The 19,207-nt window shown below is 35.0% G+C and overlaps 1 protein-coding gene across 1 annotated transcript in view; it reads right to left on the bottom strand.

Moving 5' to 3' along the window:
- Window positions 1-19,207, bottom strand: part of SLC2A9 (solute carrier family 2 member 9) — a 101,216-nt gene that overhangs the window by 22,584 nt on the left and 59,425 nt on the right. The window contains exons 9-10 of the mRNA XM_040556448.1: window positions 17,613-17,714; window positions 15,311-15,386 (exon numbers count right to left, since the gene is read on the bottom strand). Coding sequence (XP_040412382.1) covers window positions 15,311-15,386; window positions 17,613-17,714 — 178 coding nt within the window. The remainder of the gene's footprint in view (window positions 1-15,310; window positions 15,387-17,612; window positions 17,715-19,207) is intronic.

The following is a 19,207-nucleotide window of genomic DNA, read 5'->3' as shown; positions in this document are numbered from 1 at the left end:
GAGGACAGCTATGGTGGGGAGGAATGAAAGTTCTCCTGCAAGAAAGCAACCTGGCAAAGCAACCTAATATTCTTCACTGAGACCTCAAAAGTCTGTTTGTATTCAGGCCTTAGCTACCAAAACACAAAAACCCAAACAAACAAATGAAAATGCTGTAAAGTACATACTGTAGGAGAACTGCTAGTGAGGCACCCAGTACAAACTGTGAATGTTTTCCATATCTATAGGTCAACAGATAGAACAAGAATTTTCTAAAATATTTATATTGATCTTTAAAGAGATGCTGTGTAACCTTGTACATTCTATGTGGTGGAATAATACCCCACAAAATAACAGTGTTATGTATTCAGATGGGATGACTGTATTGCCTAGCTAATCCTGTTAAGCGAATTGGGAGCAGAATGTGTGATATGTGTGTACTGAGTCATAGCTTTGTGCTGCAGATTCTCTTATCTGTCTGCAGCTTTCCGCAGAACTGTTGATCTCATGTACTACTGAATTAAGCAAAACAGGCACTTGGCTTGTATAAAACAATATAGTTAGTTAACCACATTAATTTGTACCATCTGAAGAGCTGGGTCTGTTCTGCCTTAGATTAAGGGCCACTTGAACGTAGGACATTTAAAGCTAAGTCAGTCTATGGCAAACAGGAAGTGTACATCATAGAACCAAATTAGAAAACAAAAAATACAGAACCTGGCAAAACCTAGTAATATAGTAACTAATACATTATAGGTATTAACATTCTAGTTTTTAATACAATATTGTGTGGAAAAGGCTTTTGCATTTAATAAGTGGCATTTGGTTTAGCCAACATCACTTTAGAGTAAATAAATTAACCAAACAATGGTGTACAACAGAAGTACATATTCATATCCTCTGCAGTAACATCATTAGTTAATATGTTAATTCTCATTTCTCAGTAATTCACATTAAAATGGTTGACATAGCAAGGCTATCAGCTAATAAAGAAACTACAGAATATTCCTTCTACAGTTGCCTTGGTAATTACATTAAAAGTAGATATTCCACATAATTTTGTAATGTAAAAGACATAAGAATACCCTTATCTAAACCATCTGATCATTTCTTATTCAGTGAAATTCTCCTCCTCTTGAGCAATAATTAATGCATTTTCTTATAATTTTTGGTTCCATAAAGCAGTATTCTCAAGCACAATTTTATGAGCACTCATTTACTGACTGAACCGCTTTTCTCTGCAAAATTGTTTAATGAAGGCAAAATACTTATTACATAATTGAAGTACCCCAGTAAGTTCAATACTGTCAAGATATCATCCTTGACAGGAGTTATGATAATTCATTTTAAATACAGCTGTTTTCTTCAGAGTAATATTTCCAATTTTTCATAATTTTTCCTTTTCCCCTTACCCCAAATCCTGCACACATCCCCTGAATTCAGTCAGCTTTGACAGCATAATCTTTTTCACTGCAACCTAGACCTGAAAGCCAAGAGTAGAATACAGTTTTCACCCTAATCTCTGCATCATTTATGCTCTGCATTCACCTCTGAATTGTGCTAGGTCTTCCAGCACAAAATATCCACTAGCTGTTAGATCATCCATAAATGTTTTAACTATATGCAAATTATTATCACACCCTGGTTAAATTATCCTTATGTCCTTCTATCCAGTGTGCTTTACCACTACATTCTACTTCATGAGTTCAAATACCACTTCTTTGATCATATTCCTTGTCGGTTACTCAATTTTATCATCTCTTTTTAGTTCATTCCACCAACTCCACAGCATCAAAGTCTAACAGCATCTAAAATTTTCTCCATCTTGCATTAAAATTCTTTTGCAGTCCTGCTCATCCTCATCTATACCATTTTATATTCGTCTCTTATCCACATCGTTTCTGCTAATCGTTCAGTCCTAAGTTCCAAAATGAAGTCTCAAGTCTGCAAAGGTGGTACCAAACTGTATGTATAAGTGATGCGCATCTTGAAATACCACTCAATAAAAGGATCTGGTGAAAATTAAAGCAAAGCAATCTGTAAGTAATGTAGTCTGGAACTGTACAAGACCAAGCAAATACCAAAACCAAGGGTTTTGTCATGCTAGGGGCAGTTACCAAAATGAATCAACTGGACTACTTCTCTGGTGTTACAGTCTATTAGAGTCATACCTTCCCAATAGAAAGCTACCTAAATATGCTCAATACGAGGTACACTTCACTGCAACATCCCCAAATATGAATGTTATTGCACCATGGTGACAAGGACTGTAAAATATATCAATATTTCTTCATCAGTAATGAGATCCTAACTAGTTTGTATTGGGCCAAATCAACCTCATTTTCAGCATTTGAGCAGAGTATCGTCACCATTTTTATTTTTAGTTTTTCCTTCTCTCTCTCTCCTTCTGTGGGTTTATGTTTTAGTATTAACTGAAGACATCTCTTTTTTATCAATTAGTTGCTGCTAATTGGGTCTTGAACATTTCTATCAAATTGATTTTCCTGTTCTACAGTACACATTTCTAGAGTTTTTAGAGACTGAATGAAATGTAGTGGCTGTTAATACACATGAAAGCAGGCTAGATGATCAAATTGTCTTCTTAGTCTTAATTTTTATTAAGCAGTAGTTTTTTTTTTTTTGTAGAACCAATATTTGATTTTTAACTGTAATAGAATCAGCAGCCCAGAAACAGGCCATTCTGCTAACTGATTTACAAATACAATTAGTACATAATCTTTTTGGTGTTTTGGTAACACTTTCAGTTTGGTGGAGTTATTTGGGTGATTTGTGTGTGTGTTTTTCTTTCTTTTTCTTTCATTTTTTTTTTCCTCTTTTTGTGATGTATAGCCCAGACCAGAGCTAGGTGCAGTAGTTATCATGAAACATATGAAAACTGAACATCAATATTACGTTTCTACTGTAGCACTAGCAATATTTCTTTTTGCTTCACCATTATTATTCTGTGTAGCTACTAAAGAACAAAATACGATTCAAAAATACACTCAACCTTTAACTACATGTGAATAGTCTTTTAAACATCTGTTATATTTCCAGACTCACTTTATCATATCAGAACCTTAATTATAGCCTGGCTTTCTATTCTGTTTGAACGTGAAGAAAAAATTTATTTAGATATGACTAAGAGACTTTATGATATAATTCATTTTATAATTCTCTTTATCATTATAGTAATCAGATGGTGATTAAAAATTACTTCTGTTAATATCAACTTATTAAAAACAATGATCTTTAAAAAGGGAGTTCCTACTTTAATAAAAGCAGAGAAATGCCCCTTACATTTTCATCCACTATACATATAGCAATATCATGGAAATACCTGAAATAAAGACTCGCAAGTGATCAGCCTTAGGTAAGTGAAATGTTCATACATTCACAGCACTATGAAAGGACTAAAAACAGAAAAAAGATCCCTATCTAGTTGAGGCTGATTACTTCTATAATAATCTACTTAAAAAAATACAGAGACACCAGGCATGATTTCCCTGTCATGAATTCAAGATGACAACCCATTAGCACAAAATGCTGCTGGTTGTGAAACTATGCAAAACAGTCTTGAAAACTCAGTGTGGCATGTCAGGCTTTCCTCATGAAATCTTTTAACAAACAAATTAATCACAGTAGCTATGCACAATTATGTCATTGTATAGCTGCATTCATCTTGAAGGTTGGATATAGTGGACCAAAGGTCCACTATAGGTTGGATATAGGTTGGAATAGTGGACCAAATTTTCAGAGAAGCTGGGACAGAAGAGTCTCTCTCTGTTCTTCTCCCCTTGTTTAAGATGGGCAACAGACTAAGTCTTCACTGTTTATGATTTCTGGAAACTATTGAAGTTTTTAGGACACTGGGTCTCAAATGACAGTGGTTAAAGAATTTGGCTGCAGCTCCGGAATGCAGAGTAGTACAATCACAGATACTGTGCTGAATAGCCAAAATAGATATAGCAAATAGTGGTACCTGATTGTTACCAAACAGAAAGGAAAACAAATAGCCTGAAGATGACCTTTCACTACAAGTAACAACTTGACAGAAGACAGTAACAGTCAATTGCTGGCACCTAAATATGGTGGTCCACATTCAACCTCTGTCTCAAGAATTCCCTAACCAGCAGAATGACATGACAGAAACTGCATGGATGTACTCTGGAGAAAGACATGACCTGTTCACAGGTTTCCCTCAAAACATCCGCTACTAGCACTGCATGACAGCAATCCAGATAAAGTTGTAGTCTAACACTTTATAGCAGTTTATGTGTTTTTGTGTCCCCAAAAGTTTAACTGCATTAGAGTTATGATTTATTTTTTCAACTGAGTGGAAGAACATCAATGGCACAGGAGAACGAAAAGCTTCCGCTCATTAAAGCCTTCCTTAGGTAGACATTACAGGGGATGCAAGCGGATGAGTAATGCAGTATCATTTAATAGTAACTTTGAAAAATACTTAGCAGCTACTTTGATGACTGGACAGGAAACACCTCCCAGTCACAAAAGCCGACTGTTTTCAGCAAAACTGAATGTTTCTCAAGAAAGTGAATTTTCTAGAGTAGGACAAATAACATCTGGAGATCCAAAAGAAACAGCTGCTAACTCTGTCAAACACAAACCACCAAACTACTTTCGATGTAGTCCTTGTTTATAGATTTGTCCTTCTGACCTATTTTTACTTTCCCCTGAAAGTTTCCTAGTGCCGTTTATTCAGCCTTCTATATTGTGTGGTGGCTATCAAGAAACACTGCCTAGTTGCTAGAGCAACTTCTTGTTGTCACATAAAGCTAGTGAACATTTGCATTTAAATGCTGGTCATGGAGCTTAGCCAAAAGTAGATGAACTGAACTTACAACATTATTTTTGTGTGAATTATGCCTGGTCACAAGGAAAATACATTATTTTTTATTATCTTACATTTATTAGTTCTACATTCATTAGTTCTACAGCTACTGTTCTACATATTTATTAGTTTGCACTTTTGTAAATATAAATTTTTGATGCTAATTCACTGAAGAAAAAGTCTTTTTGATAATATACAAACACTACTTGTAAATTGTGAATTTCAAAACTTTCAATATTTTTTACTAGGCATTCTGTATCTACTCCCCATTAATCTGAATAATGTACCTACATCATTTACACATTTGAATAAATCAGTCTTTTAATGGAGCTCTAAACCACATGGATGCAATTTTTTCAGCAGCAAATTTCTTAAGTCTAAGTCTTTGAGTTGTGAGCCATCAGCAAGTAATTAACTATCACTCAGGAAAACACACTAGTTCAGGTAAGAGGAGTGCTCTCAAGTGTCAAAGTGTTCACTTTTTGAAAGCTTCAATTAAGAAAATTTGTAAAATCTATTGTTAAAGGGAGGAAGTTCGTTAAGTTTTCCTGCTGCTAAGAACTCCAAATGTCATCTCCAGCAGTTCCTTTATCCAACAACTACAGTTACCTTAAGAATACTAGAGGATCATTTTTCTTTCGAACTTCTACTAATTATAAAGAATTAAAATCACTTCTCTAACAGAACTGTTAAAAGCTATACTTATTCTATACTGCTCTTTAAAGAGAGAAGCATTTGAACAAAACATAAAGCATGTATTAATCCCAAATATGTGTTGAATTACACTGTCTTTAATATAATCAAGGGACATGTTATCTTACCCTGCACAAAATTCAGTGAAAGTGCAGCCAGATAGAAAGGTTTTTTTTTTTTTTTTTTTCCTTAACAGCCCCAAAATTCAGTTTGGTCAATGAAAGGCAACTAAAGGAGAAATTCTCATGTGAAGTCCTTAAACTCTTATATATAAATTCTCATGTGAAGTCCATTCTTTAATCTCCTTGATTTAGTAGCAGTAGTTGAAAATACTCCTGTCCCAAGTGTAGGCAGTAGCTTGTTCCATCACTAAATAGAAAAGGAATAGTAAATCAGAACTCCTGCTGCTTGGTTCACAGCCCACATAAATTAAAGAAACGGCACTCCGCATTAATATGGCAGGCTCTGATTGCCGGCAGCTGGGAGGCTGAGATGCTACCCGTAGGGCTACTTGTGTTGGATGGATGGTTTTCTGCAGAAATGGAGCGGCACAACAGGGCAGAGGATGGGGCAGAGATCCCTCAGAAAATCTTCAACTGAGACAAATTTATGCTACGTATTACATAATACATACATATCTCCAGGTTTGTATGAGCTATCCCTGATCAGAACTGTAACTCACGTTTGGAATATTTAGCCACTCTTAGGGCAGCGGATTTAAATCTACTCTTGTTCCCCCAAAGCCTTACAGCTGTTAAACCAAGTCTTTTATTACATACCAAGGAAAACTAAAGGTTATTTCTGTGCAAATACCCTTCTTCTCTGATGCAGGAACTATTTGGCATTATCAAAAGATGCTTACCTGCTGGAATGACTGTAAAGGTTTCTAGTTTATAGAATAAAAGATCCTTTGAAAATTAACCTAAACTTTGAAATCTACAACTTATTAAATTATATATACAGCAACACGGGTTTATTGGTTTCTTTTTAACACGAAATATTTTTCTAGTATAAAGAGAATTTTTTTTCCACACAAGCAAGCTCCAAACACTTTCTCAAACTGTACTAAAAGAATGGCTCAGTGGGAAGCCATAAGCATTAGAAATTCTTACATCCCCCCTCTAAGTGGAGAAGTTAAATCATCACACAAATCTTCTGTAAATGCCTATTTCAGGTGATAATACTGACACTGCCTTTCATTTCAGTACTTTTATGTCTACACGTGTGCTATCACACCTTTGTTTGTGTTTCACATCCAAGATAATTTTTTTTTCTTCTCTGATGACATTTCAGATTGAACAAACCTCATGACTTTCAAAGTGACCCTTTTATCACAGTCGCTCTGCTGTCAATACAGCTGTACACTGGCATTCAGAATAAGAGCACAGACTGATTTAAACTTTAAATACCAAAATATCTTTGATACACCTCAGGGCGCAGAAATGATTTCCTCTGAGTTTACTTTTGTTTACTTTATAATGTCAATTTAACGCATGCTGAATATACCATTATCATGTTTCCACTGTGTCTATATTGAGCTGTACTAGGAAAAACTTCACTCATGTTCAATAAACCATGACAAGCATGTATCATAAAACTCAGTCACAAGACAAAACTCTCAAAACAGAGACAAAAGCTAAGTGAAATATTTTTCTGAAATGGTCTGGTCTGTTAATGTTTCTTAGCTGTGCATGAAAGTGCAATCAGTACTAAAAGCAAGAGTTGGAAAAAGAAGATTCCTCAAGCATAAAATTACTATTTTTTTCAAATTCCATCAAAGACTGAATTTTAGTGATTTCACTTTTCTGTGATGAGAGTGTGTCTCTCACCATGTTTCTCTGGAAACCTACTACTCATCTGATTTTGCCGTCCTGATGCATACTGAACAGGAACTTATTTTATAAGAAGAAATTGAAGGAAAATCACAATGATTCACTTCTGATACTATTCACACTGAATTCAACCTCACACAAACACCACTAACATCAGTATTTCTTCTGAAGGGGAGTGTTACTCACCCACAGAAATACCTATGGGATTTTGGGCCAGAATAACCATTTTGAAGATGTTACACAACATAAGACAGTAAAGTCAGATGCCCTGAAAATACCGTGTAAGGACTAAATACATACTCCTGCTCTCTTCTCACTGAAGCTCCACTGAATTAAAAACAAACAAACAAAAAACAAACAGGCACTGATGTAAGTCATGGGCTACATGCTCGACATAATGACCAGCTAGAAAATCCTCTCTAAGAACATCTTTATCTTTGCAGGCACAATGGCTTTTTTGACAAATGGAAGCAAAGACAGATTTTATACAGAGGATCTACTTGGAGGTAGAGTAAGAACACAGGACTTGGAGATAAGGGAACACAGGATCAGATTAATCTGGGTCAAATCCCATACTCAGCTGTTTCAGGGAGTATTTCATACAGTTGTTTTATAAATTTATAAAGCTTGTTTGTTTAGTTTCTCCTTTTGCTATTTAGTTTCCCCTTTTGCTGTTTCCACTGCGCAGCTGAAACAGAACTCAGCTCCTGCAGCGGTTAGGAGTTTTCTTCCAATTTCTACCTGAATTTTTTTCATGGCTAGCTAGCACCTAGATTCGGGATTTGTTGTTATTTTCCGCAGTAACATTTGCCTTCAGCTTATTCTCCCTTCTCAGTGTTGTTCTCCCTTTTGCTCACGTATTTAGAAACAGAAAATGTACTCTCAATCTTCTGTTTTGTTAAACGTTATGAAGTTATTCAGTATCTTTTCATATAAAACTTCACCTTCACAGAAGCCTTTCTTTGCAGCCTTCCTGTGCAAACTGCTCCATGAGCACTTCTTTGCTCTAACAATCAACTTTAAGTCTTCATCACACAAATGATGATGTGGCACATGACAGTATAATGCATATTTTTCACATTAGAATACAGAGAGATGATACATGGCAATATGTTAGGACTCTAAGAAAAGATGTAAAAGAATGTGCATATAGTGTGGTAGCATAAAACTGTCTTTTAAATGAATTATAGATAAAATGGAAATAGCTATAGTGAAGTTTTCCATGTGATACTTATAGATATCATTCTTATATTCTCCCTTAACTAACATTTTCAGACATCCTTAAATCCTCACTCTGCTCCTTATTTTCTAAGTCTCTTTTACGCTCCAGCTGCCTGAACATACGCATCACCTATTACAAGAAATGAGAATGATAAAGTGAGTCTTCAGCCATATCACTAATCTCAGACTTCAAGTGCTACCAAAATAACACAAGTTCCCCACACAAAGGCGGCTTGACTTATCAGGCAATAGATAAAAAAGCAACTTCTCAGATTTCTGAAACTTTCCCTACGGTTACTGCTTGTGATAATAAAAGGTGGTTTTTTTGTTGTTTTGTTTTTTGCTTTTTCCTTTCAGAGTGCTCCAGGTAACACTTGGGCAATGTCCCATGGAGGAAGGAATGTTACCACAAACCTGCCTGTGCACACATGGCTAACCTCCCTCCGAGCTAGAGGGGTCAAAGGAAGGGCAACGCAGACATGTTTTACACCTCTTGCTACAACAATAAGGTCTTGGGATATTTGTACTTATTGCCAATGGTAAAATATGTCCAGTGCTCAAGTTTACTGTTTTCAGCATCACTGAATTTGCAAAGGCTTGATTTGAAAGATATAATATTTTTTCAGTTTCTGAAAGAAGGTGATAAACGAAGGACTACATTAAAGTCAGGAATATTCTTAAAACAGTCCACATCCTACCCTTCATTTAGTTGTTTTAAAGACAGACCTCATAAATAACCTCCCCACCTGCAGTACCACCTCCTCCATTTATCAAAACTGGATAGAAGGATGTAAACATGTAAACACAATGGTCTTCTAAAGAAGAAAGATGAATAAATCTCTTCATACAAAGACAACATATTGAATTGCTTCATGCCAAGTTCCCAAAGAATCAAGGTCTTGCTGTATTTTTTGTCATGCTTATTTCCATTGGGAAAGTTATCTGTAAGTCCATGCCAACATTGCTGTAATCCCCAATTACAGTTGGTTTTCTTTTTCCCCACATGTACCACCATCTTGGGTGAATCTCTTGACACATGGCAGAAGCGTCATTTTCTGGTTCAGAGGATGAATATTTAAGTGTTTTAAAGAAATTGGAACAGCTTCAAAAACAGAGTGAAAACCCCTTATCCCAGCATATAATACAGCCTCCCTGACAGGTGGTATTACACCTCTGCAGAAAACTGTCTCTGGATGGATTGGACATATCTTGTGTAAGCTGGTTTATTGTTGTTTGTTTATTTGTTGTTTTTTTGTAGTTTTTTTTTTTTTTAACTGTCTAGTAGATTAAAGGACTCAATTTCCAGCAGCTTTGTAAAACTACCTCAAATTCCCCAATACACATACATACATATAGATATTTTTCAATTCACCCAGCAAAATAAAAAATCATTTGCTTGCACAGCAACTGCTGCAAAGACACAATGGGTAGACAGGGAATTCAAGTAAACAGATAGAAATAAGCTACACTTTTCCTGTTTAAGTCCGATTTTATTGTGGTTTTCCTGAATTAGACATTGATTCTGCAGGCATAGTTCAACATGGTAGTATTATTCTGTGTCCATGAAGAAGCAGCTATATGGATTTAATTGAGAAAGTGGGAATAACTATAGATGGTTTTAGCTTTTTTTCTTTAAAAAATATCACTTAAGACAAGGTCAAAGCAGGAAGATGTTTTGCATATACCTAAGCCCATCTATCATTAACTAAATTTCCAACAAGTTGCACAGTATTTGCTCACTCAGTCAAGGCATTCCAAATCAATACATTTGCTCTGAAGCTGAAAGTCAGCACAAATGCTTTGTGGAGGTATTGAAACTGTTCTCTAATTAAATTTTTTCTTTGATTTGTTTTCTGTATTTCTCTCTCTCTCCTTTTTTTTTTTCCTTGTTGTCTCCTTAGGAACGAGAAACAAACTCATCAGTCCTTTCTGTTTACTCTATATTGGATGACACTTCCTCAGTTGAAGCATACTATATATTTATTTCAGGTCAAATGTGTGACCATGAAAAACATTTCCATGCAGCTTTCACATTTTGAGGTGAAAACTGTAAAAATATTTACTAACTTGTTCACATAACCAAAATAACACTGGAAAGCAGTATGTTTCTTTGCAACCAAATACCTTTACTTGAGTATAATTAACCAAGTAAGCACAGTGAACCAAATGTCTGGAATAGCATGATTCCCTAACTTATAGAACTGAGTAATTTTTGAAGGGTATTTTTCTCTCTCACATCACAGATTGTCTATTCTGAACATAAGGGCCACTTTATTTTTTTTGGTAAGTATATGAAAGATTTCTTTCTGCTCTTTTGTCCTTTGATAAAAACGAAGTACCAAATCACTCACATGCATGAACATACCTGTTGTTAACGTTATTGTTTCAGTGCTTAGCCATATGCCTGAAAAACATCTGCAAGCTGAAAATCTGAGTTCAGAAAAATGAAACGAATAGAAAAAAAATATATAGTAACAGCTGATTCTAGCTGTAAAGAGCAGATGGTACTCATCCATATGCTATTCTGAAAGTGGGAGGCCACACAATATATAAGCTATCAAGCAAGTATCAGATGTTCTAGCAAGAGAGCAAATACTGTATTTATTATCTAGAAAGTTCTAGGAGTATTTTATGAGCTCAATTGTCCACATTATTTACTATTCTCAGATAGGATAATTCTTCCAAGTACCAATAGATCAATGAAGGTAAAGTGAATTCATCCTAGATGAAGATCTGTATCTGCAGAATCATTACAAACCATGTGGGATTTACTCCAAAGAATGCTGAAATGCTCTAAATAAGAGCATAAAGAGCAAGGTTCTTCTACAGAAGAATTTCATAAGACAGTAAGCATGAGCTTACTGACCATGACAATAGCACTTGGTTAAACAATATAAACAAATGATGCTCAGCCTTCTACAGAAAGGCTAAAAATATTTAAAAGTTGCAACTTGATAATAATAAAAAAATACATTAATTTTCTGGTGGAAAAAACTTTTTACTGACCAGAAAGATGGGAAATTTATTTCTAAGCCTCAGTCTTGTCTCATTAAACTACCAGAGTGTTAAAAAATATCAGATATTTAAGTGTGAAACTTTCCTACTAAAGGGGTGTCATAAAATATCTCTTGAGAAGGAAGCAATAAGAAATAGCCATTCGGTCTAGAAAAGGTGATAAGGTAAAAGTCTACAGGATCACAAGAAACCTGAAGAGGGAGGAAGAGGATCAACTATTCCATTTCTTCCAATGGAAGACATAGAAGGCATCACAAAGCCAAAGGATGTAGTTATACACATGGCAGGTGGTAGACATGCAGATTTCTTTGCCAAATGATGCTGCAGACGTTAAAATTTTGCACAGTTTCAGACAGAGAATGAACAAATTCATGCAAGACTATGAAAATCTTAGAAACTATTCTCAGGAACATACTAAGCTGAAAAATTTTGCACTCCTTCTGGAAAAGCGTCTTACGTGCTTGCCTTGTTCATACTTTTCTTTAGACATTCTCTAACAGCCACTGCATTGGAGATCTGTTCAGAAATGGGTTCTTGTTTACTTATTTGCTCTTACTAAAACCCCAACAGTAGAAGGAAATGAAAATTAAGGTTAATTTTCATTAGTGACTTTCCCATTATAATAAATGATATTTTTGTTTACCATGACACTCCAATGGTATTGCACACTTCCCTGAGAAATAACTTTTTTCCTTAGTACGTGTATCATATGAACATCATTTCTGCCATATATAGGGTACCTTAGTTTAATAACTGTCACAATATATTTTTGAAAAAAACAAAGTCAAGATTTTAAGTCATCTGAAAATAGCTAGTGAGCGTTATTTGCCCTATCTAGGAAGATCCAGAAATACAGATTTCCCATTGGACTGCAGAGCTCTGGAATAAAAGAACAGAAGTACACACTATTCAGTTTTGATCTTTCTGTAGTAATTTAGGACTCAGAATCGTTACTCATGAGTCATTTTTGTTCAGACAGAATTTGTTCCACAGAAGCCAACACTAATAGTTTTATTCCATAAATAAGAGATGCATGATTCAACCCTTACTTAAATTTTACAAAGTTTGAAACTAAGATCACAGGAAGAGTTCCAGAGAACTCATTAGGCATGCTGTCAAAATGTTTCAAAGCAGCATTACAGATTGTCCCTAATGCTCAAGTTTCTGAAACCTGGCTGAACTGGATCTTATCTTTGTTACACAAAAGCATGATGAGGTTCATTCCTCTGTCTTTCCAGATCAATTAATTAGTATATGGATTGTGGGTAATGATCTTCTTCTTTCTATAAGCCCACCTCTACCCATCTAACATAGGTCTTTCAGAAAGAGAAGATTTAACCCATGCAATTCATTACTTTCTTAGTTCTACTGTGAATTAATTATGCCCTTTTATTAATTATGCCCTTCCTTTTATGCAAAATGAACAAATGAAATGTGTTATGTAACTGTATGTGAGTTAACTAATAACCGAAAAATGTTACAATGTCTTGCACACTGGGACAGAAATAAATACATGCAGCTGGTCACTGATCAGTAAGTACTACCTGTGTAGGCTACAACGGGAGAAGGTATAATGATAATGATGATAATGCAGCTTCAGGACCAGCTGCAGAGTGACATCCTTGAAACTGCAAAAAAAATGTGGAAATCCATTGGACTCCAAATTTTCTTATGTTGGAATCTCAGAATAATCTTTTCATTCTTGTATTTATTTTACTCAAAATATTACTGTTTTAACTGTAGTGCCATACTTGACTTGCTTGAAGGAAACACTGAAATTTTTTTCAGTTAGGGAATAATTCTGATCTATCTTGAAATGTTCAGTGTATTGCATTTCATTTATTTAAGGAAACATAAGGATACGTAATTCCACAGAATTCATCTCTTATTCCTCACACACAGTTGCAATCTTACATCTGCAGCAGCATTTTTGTCTTTTTTTTTTTTTTTAAATTAGCAAGTTTTACAATAGTTTGATTAGTTATTCAACTAAATTTTAGATCATAGAATAGCAATACAAAGTAATATTGCACACTAAGAAACCCAGCAAATTCTGAGATTTGCCAAGTAACTTCAATCTTCCATGAAGATATCCTAAGGTCCAAGTCCTCTTGTAGCCACTACTACTAAATTGGCACAGTTTCTCTCAGGTGCTCTCTGCTTCAGAAATTCTGGAACTTGGGGTTGGCCCAACCTACCTAGGCAGACCAGTACAATAGTTTGGTTCCAGTTTTGGAACCTAAATATCATTGCTTGCACAAAAAGAAGTGCAGCTGCCCTACTCGGCCTTCTTTTCTTCTGCACTGATAGATTCTTGTATGATTAAACAGCATCAAGAGACTCATTCATCCATCTTAAAACATGGCCAATAATTGAAATTGCTTTCATATTCTGAAAGAGAAATGCTCCCAGCTGAGAGGTAGGAAAGTAGTTCAGAGCTCCTAAGCCCCACTAAACAAAACAGAGATAACCCCTCTCAGAGAAGTTTCACTGAAGATAAATCTGGCCCCATTAAAAGTCAACTAAAAATCTGCTGTTGAATTGCAGAGGAGCCAAGATATGATTCTTGGTAATTTCTTCTCAGCCACTGCAGTGTCAATTACCAATTTTTTCATAAAAAGCAAAGCAATGTTCAATACTATCAAGATATTCCTACTACTGTTGGGTATAAAGAAGAGGTGGAGAAGCCAACTAGGTAGCTGCTCTTACATTACAATGTTCTTTGGCTTTGAAAACAATAAGCATGGTGAAAAACAGAGAAGGAGATATGTTTTTAAAAAAATTCTGGAGAAAACAAGTAATATTAAAAAAAAAACCTGTCGATCTTGCATATATCTACAGACACTTTGCTCCAAAGGCAGTGGAAAGTAAAACAGGAAATTCTGAATAGTCTCAGCAAGGGTCTATGTGAAGCTAAGTGAAGAAAAATGGAATCTATTATGATGAATATTGAGGTAAAGGAGAAATGTAGAGAATTAATTTTAAGATGCTGAAAATACAACACACAAGAACATATTGATCTGCAGATTCTAAAAATTGGTGGAACGTGTTTGCAATATGCAACAAATTAGAACTCACTTCAAAAGATTTTTATGGAAGAAACAAAGAAATGCTATAAGTAGCTGCACTTAAATTATTTAAGCTACTTAAAACAATTGAAGGGAAGTTCTTCAGAACTTTCAAGTCAACATTTAACTTTCATTAGGTATTGAAATAGCAAGAGCAGCTCTATTTCAGTCTAAACTACTTCAGTCTATAAAAAACATATACCAGTAATACTAGAGACTTAGCTGAACCTACAGAAGGACAAGGGGATTGCAAGATTCAATTGCTCCACTCCTCTCTCCACTTGTCTCCCAGTGTACTACTGGCATTAACCTGTTAACATAAGCATTGATAAATGAACACCTAGCTACTAGACTCTATATATATTTAAAAAAACAGAAGCAATCCTACAATAATTGCCAACATTATAATTTGGTACTGATTGCAGTTTAGGCACTAGTTCTGACACCTAATTAGGAATGCGTGTGTACTTGGGTTTTTATTATGTATGTGGCTATCACTGTGTGCTGCTATTACCTTTCCTTGTCTTACACCCCCTGAGGTCTTCAGACAAGGATTAAGTGATATTACTAACAAGCAATTTGTAAACATTACTGCCAGTGCAAGAATAGCTGGGCTTTGATGTACAAAGAAACATGAAAAATAGACATACCTGGTCCAATGCAGAACGATGCAATGATTGCAAGAATGCAAAATATACTGAGGTAAGGAAGCCAATGCACATTATTCTGGGTAGAAAAAAAGACATTAATGTTAAGTGTATTGTACTTATCTCCAGTATTAAAAAATCAGAAATAGTTTTTTCCACAATTCATTCTCTATTTCAGAATTTAGTCTAGGACTACTTTAGAAAATCACAACATTTCTGTAGAATTTTATTAGATTATTTGGATAGAAGGTCTTGCTCTCTGTAAGAGAAATACTAGCTAACCTCCTGCACCACAGAAGTCGCAACTCTAAAGGTCTACAACTTCTTGTGCTAAAGTTCAAGCAGATCTGGAAAAGAGTTTTTTCTTTCTGTTGCACAGATTCTGCATCTCTGTCCTCCTCAGATATTTCAAGCATGTTTAAAGAGCAGCTATGATGATCCACAGAGCTTCTAAGTTCTCCAGTTAAAGGCTGGGCAGAAGTCCAGATATGGAAGGCTGCCTTTGGGTAGGACAGCTGTATCTGAAACTTCACATAGCACATGAAAGCCACAGTCTAGGCATTTTTAGCCATAACCTTATTTTGCAGACAAGGAAGGTCATGTGTGCAAGTAACAGCTACTGGGAAAATCGAACAAGATATAAATGGTTCTTTAGTGGACTTGTAAATGGAATCACCTATTTTCCTCACAAGGCAATCTTTTTATTTTACTTCAAAGTAGATTTCTCTCAATTCATACCTCTAAATGATAGGAACATGAAATACTCTGCATGATTTCTACTGAGTTTTCAGGACTCTCTTTCTTAACTATCTACATGAATGCTTAATAAGAACACTATTAAGTAAGGAAAAACTCAGGGATTCCCTTTTCTTTCTCTCTCTTTTTTTTTTTTTTCATCAGCAAAGTTTAAATACTGCTTTTATTAGAATTTTACAATTTTTGCAAATTTGATCAAGGTACATATAACTGTAATATCACCCTAAGTGGCACTGTAAAATAAGTATTTATTTATTTCAATACTAAATAATGACCCCCATTTTCTTATAGTCTGTCTATTATGCAGAAAACATGCTAGTGGTCTCCTAGGCATTAACAGAAAGCAAGTGATTCGTAAACCTACTGAAATTACATATTCTGGAGTTCCCATCTGTAGTGGGACTTGTAGTGAACTCACATCCAAAGACTCTAAAGGCACTGAGAGAGGGAATGTGCAAATACAGAGTAGATACAAACTGCCCTGAGATCAAGTCTATTTGTACCCTCTAGTATTGAAGATATTGAGACACTTCTGAAAAGAAGTAAAACAGAAAGGCACTCAAACTTCAGAGATTTCCAATAGCTGAACGTCCTCATGTATAAAACTATGTTTTACAAGTTTTGGAAGAACACCTTTTACTCAGCTTACAAAACTTGCATTAATAGCTCTCTTCTGAAGAGCTGTCTTATAGCTGTCATGAGAGGTATGTGAAGTAAAGATTTATTGTGTTACACACACAGGTAAGTCAAATAAAACTTTGCAATGGTCTTGCATGCACCTGCTCATCAAAACAGACTCTCTTCAGCCAAGAAGTATGATTTGAAAGTCATATTAATGGAAAAACATGGAAATCAACAACAGCAGAAAAAACAGCTTGCTGAAAGATCACCCAAAACCATGTTGTTCCAAACTGTCAGTTTTACATCTTAAGGCCCTCAAAAATTGAAGGAAACTGCATGACTATGAAAATGGAAGCTAAACAAGGAAAAATGATTTAGGCTCAGTATTTAGATTGTTTTAATGGTTATCCTTTGACCATTTGAAAGAGCTGGAGAACTAACTGCTAATAACATCTGAAAACTTAAGAGCAGATGTTCTGCAAAGGCCAAGTCTTTATATTTTTAATAAAAATATGTGACTTGATAGAAGAGTAAACATGGATACTTATCCAAGCCTAAGTATAATGATGAAATAATATGAAAGAAGACTGCTTTACAAGCAAGGATAAAAACACAGAATATAACATTTCCCAACTATGGGTAAAACTGTCTTCATGATAGTTCATGATATGCCTGAGTCTTTCATTTGATGAGAGATGAATGTTCCAAAGCCCCTATGGTTTCTTAATGCAAAACCTGCTACAGCTAACTACAGTGCTTTGAAAACACCAGATTTATAAACAAGCAAAAGACAGACCTTTGAATCCTTACATCAAACCAATTAAAAGGATTGGCTTATAGAGGAACACTGGGGCAAACAAGTATCAAGTACCTGGTGTTTAAAATAGACAAAAGAGAGAACGAAAATATCTAATGACTGTACTGTTACCTGTAAAGTCAGAGACACGGTAAGAATTGCAAAGAAGACAATCATCAACCCAAAACCTCCGATGAGAAGAGGCCTGCGTCCCAGTCGCTCAATAACTAAGCCCTGGAAAACAAAAATTGGCATCAGACAATGTAATATGCTCTTTTGGTAAGTATGAAGACCAAAACTAAAACTAACTGAATTGATTTTGTACTACATATCAGCTATGCTATGTTCATAATTCTCCTCACAATTATGTTTACACAATTCTACATTGATTTAACTGCTTACAAATTTGCACCAAATTCCTATAATAATATTCTTAAAATATACAATTTTTAAATGTCATATTTTGAAAGAAATTAATTCCTTGCTTTTGCATTTCAACTATTTCTTAATTTCAACAGCTCATTCAACATCTCTTTCAACATAAACTTGAAAGGTTTAAGCAAAAAAACTTTTTAGCTTAGATTAAGTAATTTTTATTAATCTAAAATTTGTTTTTAATTTCTGGTTCACCTGAATTCAGAAAAAAAAAAAAAAAAAAAAAAAAAACATCTAGTCATCATCTAGATTTCACTTGAATAGCCATATAAATGAAATCCATCCATCAGAAAACCTCACTAGGACAAGGGATTATAGAACAGATACCTGTGCATTCATGCACAATTTGGATTTATATTTAACACCTTAAGATAATACAACATTGTTAACAGTCAGAAAATCTGAATACTTTTCTGTTAGAAAAGAACACAGTGAAAAGATTCCTGAAAAGCTGCAACATGAAACTGAATTTTCTTTGCTAGTCAGACTCATTAAAATAGGCTAATACCTATTTTAGATCATAATATTTCCTAATACACTATTCTTGTTGACAACTACCATAATTATCAGTTACAATTGGCATTGTTATGAGAAGGATAAAACAATTTATGAAGCCCAAAATGTATCATTTTGAATAACTTAAAGTCAGAATCCTGTGACTGTTTGTCACACTGTTATTTGCTAGAGACTGAAATCCCTCTTTCAGACATCCCTCGAGCAAAAGATTAAATGAGCAAATAAAATGAAATCTGGAGCAATACCCTTAATTTTTGGAGACAACATACACTTCCACTGTGAGCATCTAGAAGAAATGTGTTACAGGAAAGCACACAGTTGTTCAAGGAGGAAATGCCTCGTGTGTAAGCACTTCTCCCACAATGTCAGTTTTACCAGTAGTTTTTAGAAAAGGCTTCAAAACATGCCATCCTCATTACCCTGAAGAGGTGGACTTCCACACCAGAGAGTACCATGACATGGCAGAACACAGCTAGCAGCTCTGCAGCTAGCTTTAGCATTCCTTATTTCTTTAAATGAGGAAATATACTCATTTTGACAGTTACCACAGATTCCATAACATAATTTATTTCAGAGCAGTGTTTAAAATAGACCCGCTCTGATGTTATTAAGGTTTCACATTGTACTCATGGAGTCCAAATGTTCTAAAACTGCAGCTGCTGTGCTGTCAAAACCCTACAAGATGCCAAATATTTTGAATGTTGATTAATGAATCCATCTCGCAAATACATGTGGCCACACATAAACTTAACCAAGAGACATTTTTTATAACTATG

This window comes from Cygnus olor, chromosome 4, assembly GCF_009769625.2.
Source record: "Cygnus olor isolate bCygOlo1 chromosome 4, bCygOlo1.pri.v2, whole genome shotgun sequence".
In the NCBI taxonomy this organism is placed as follows: Eukaryota; Metazoa; Chordata; class Aves; order Anseriformes; family Anatidae; genus Cygnus; species Cygnus olor.
The sequence above is the reverse complement of the archived record's forward strand: the minus strand, read 5'-3'. Positions and strand labels throughout refer to the sequence as shown.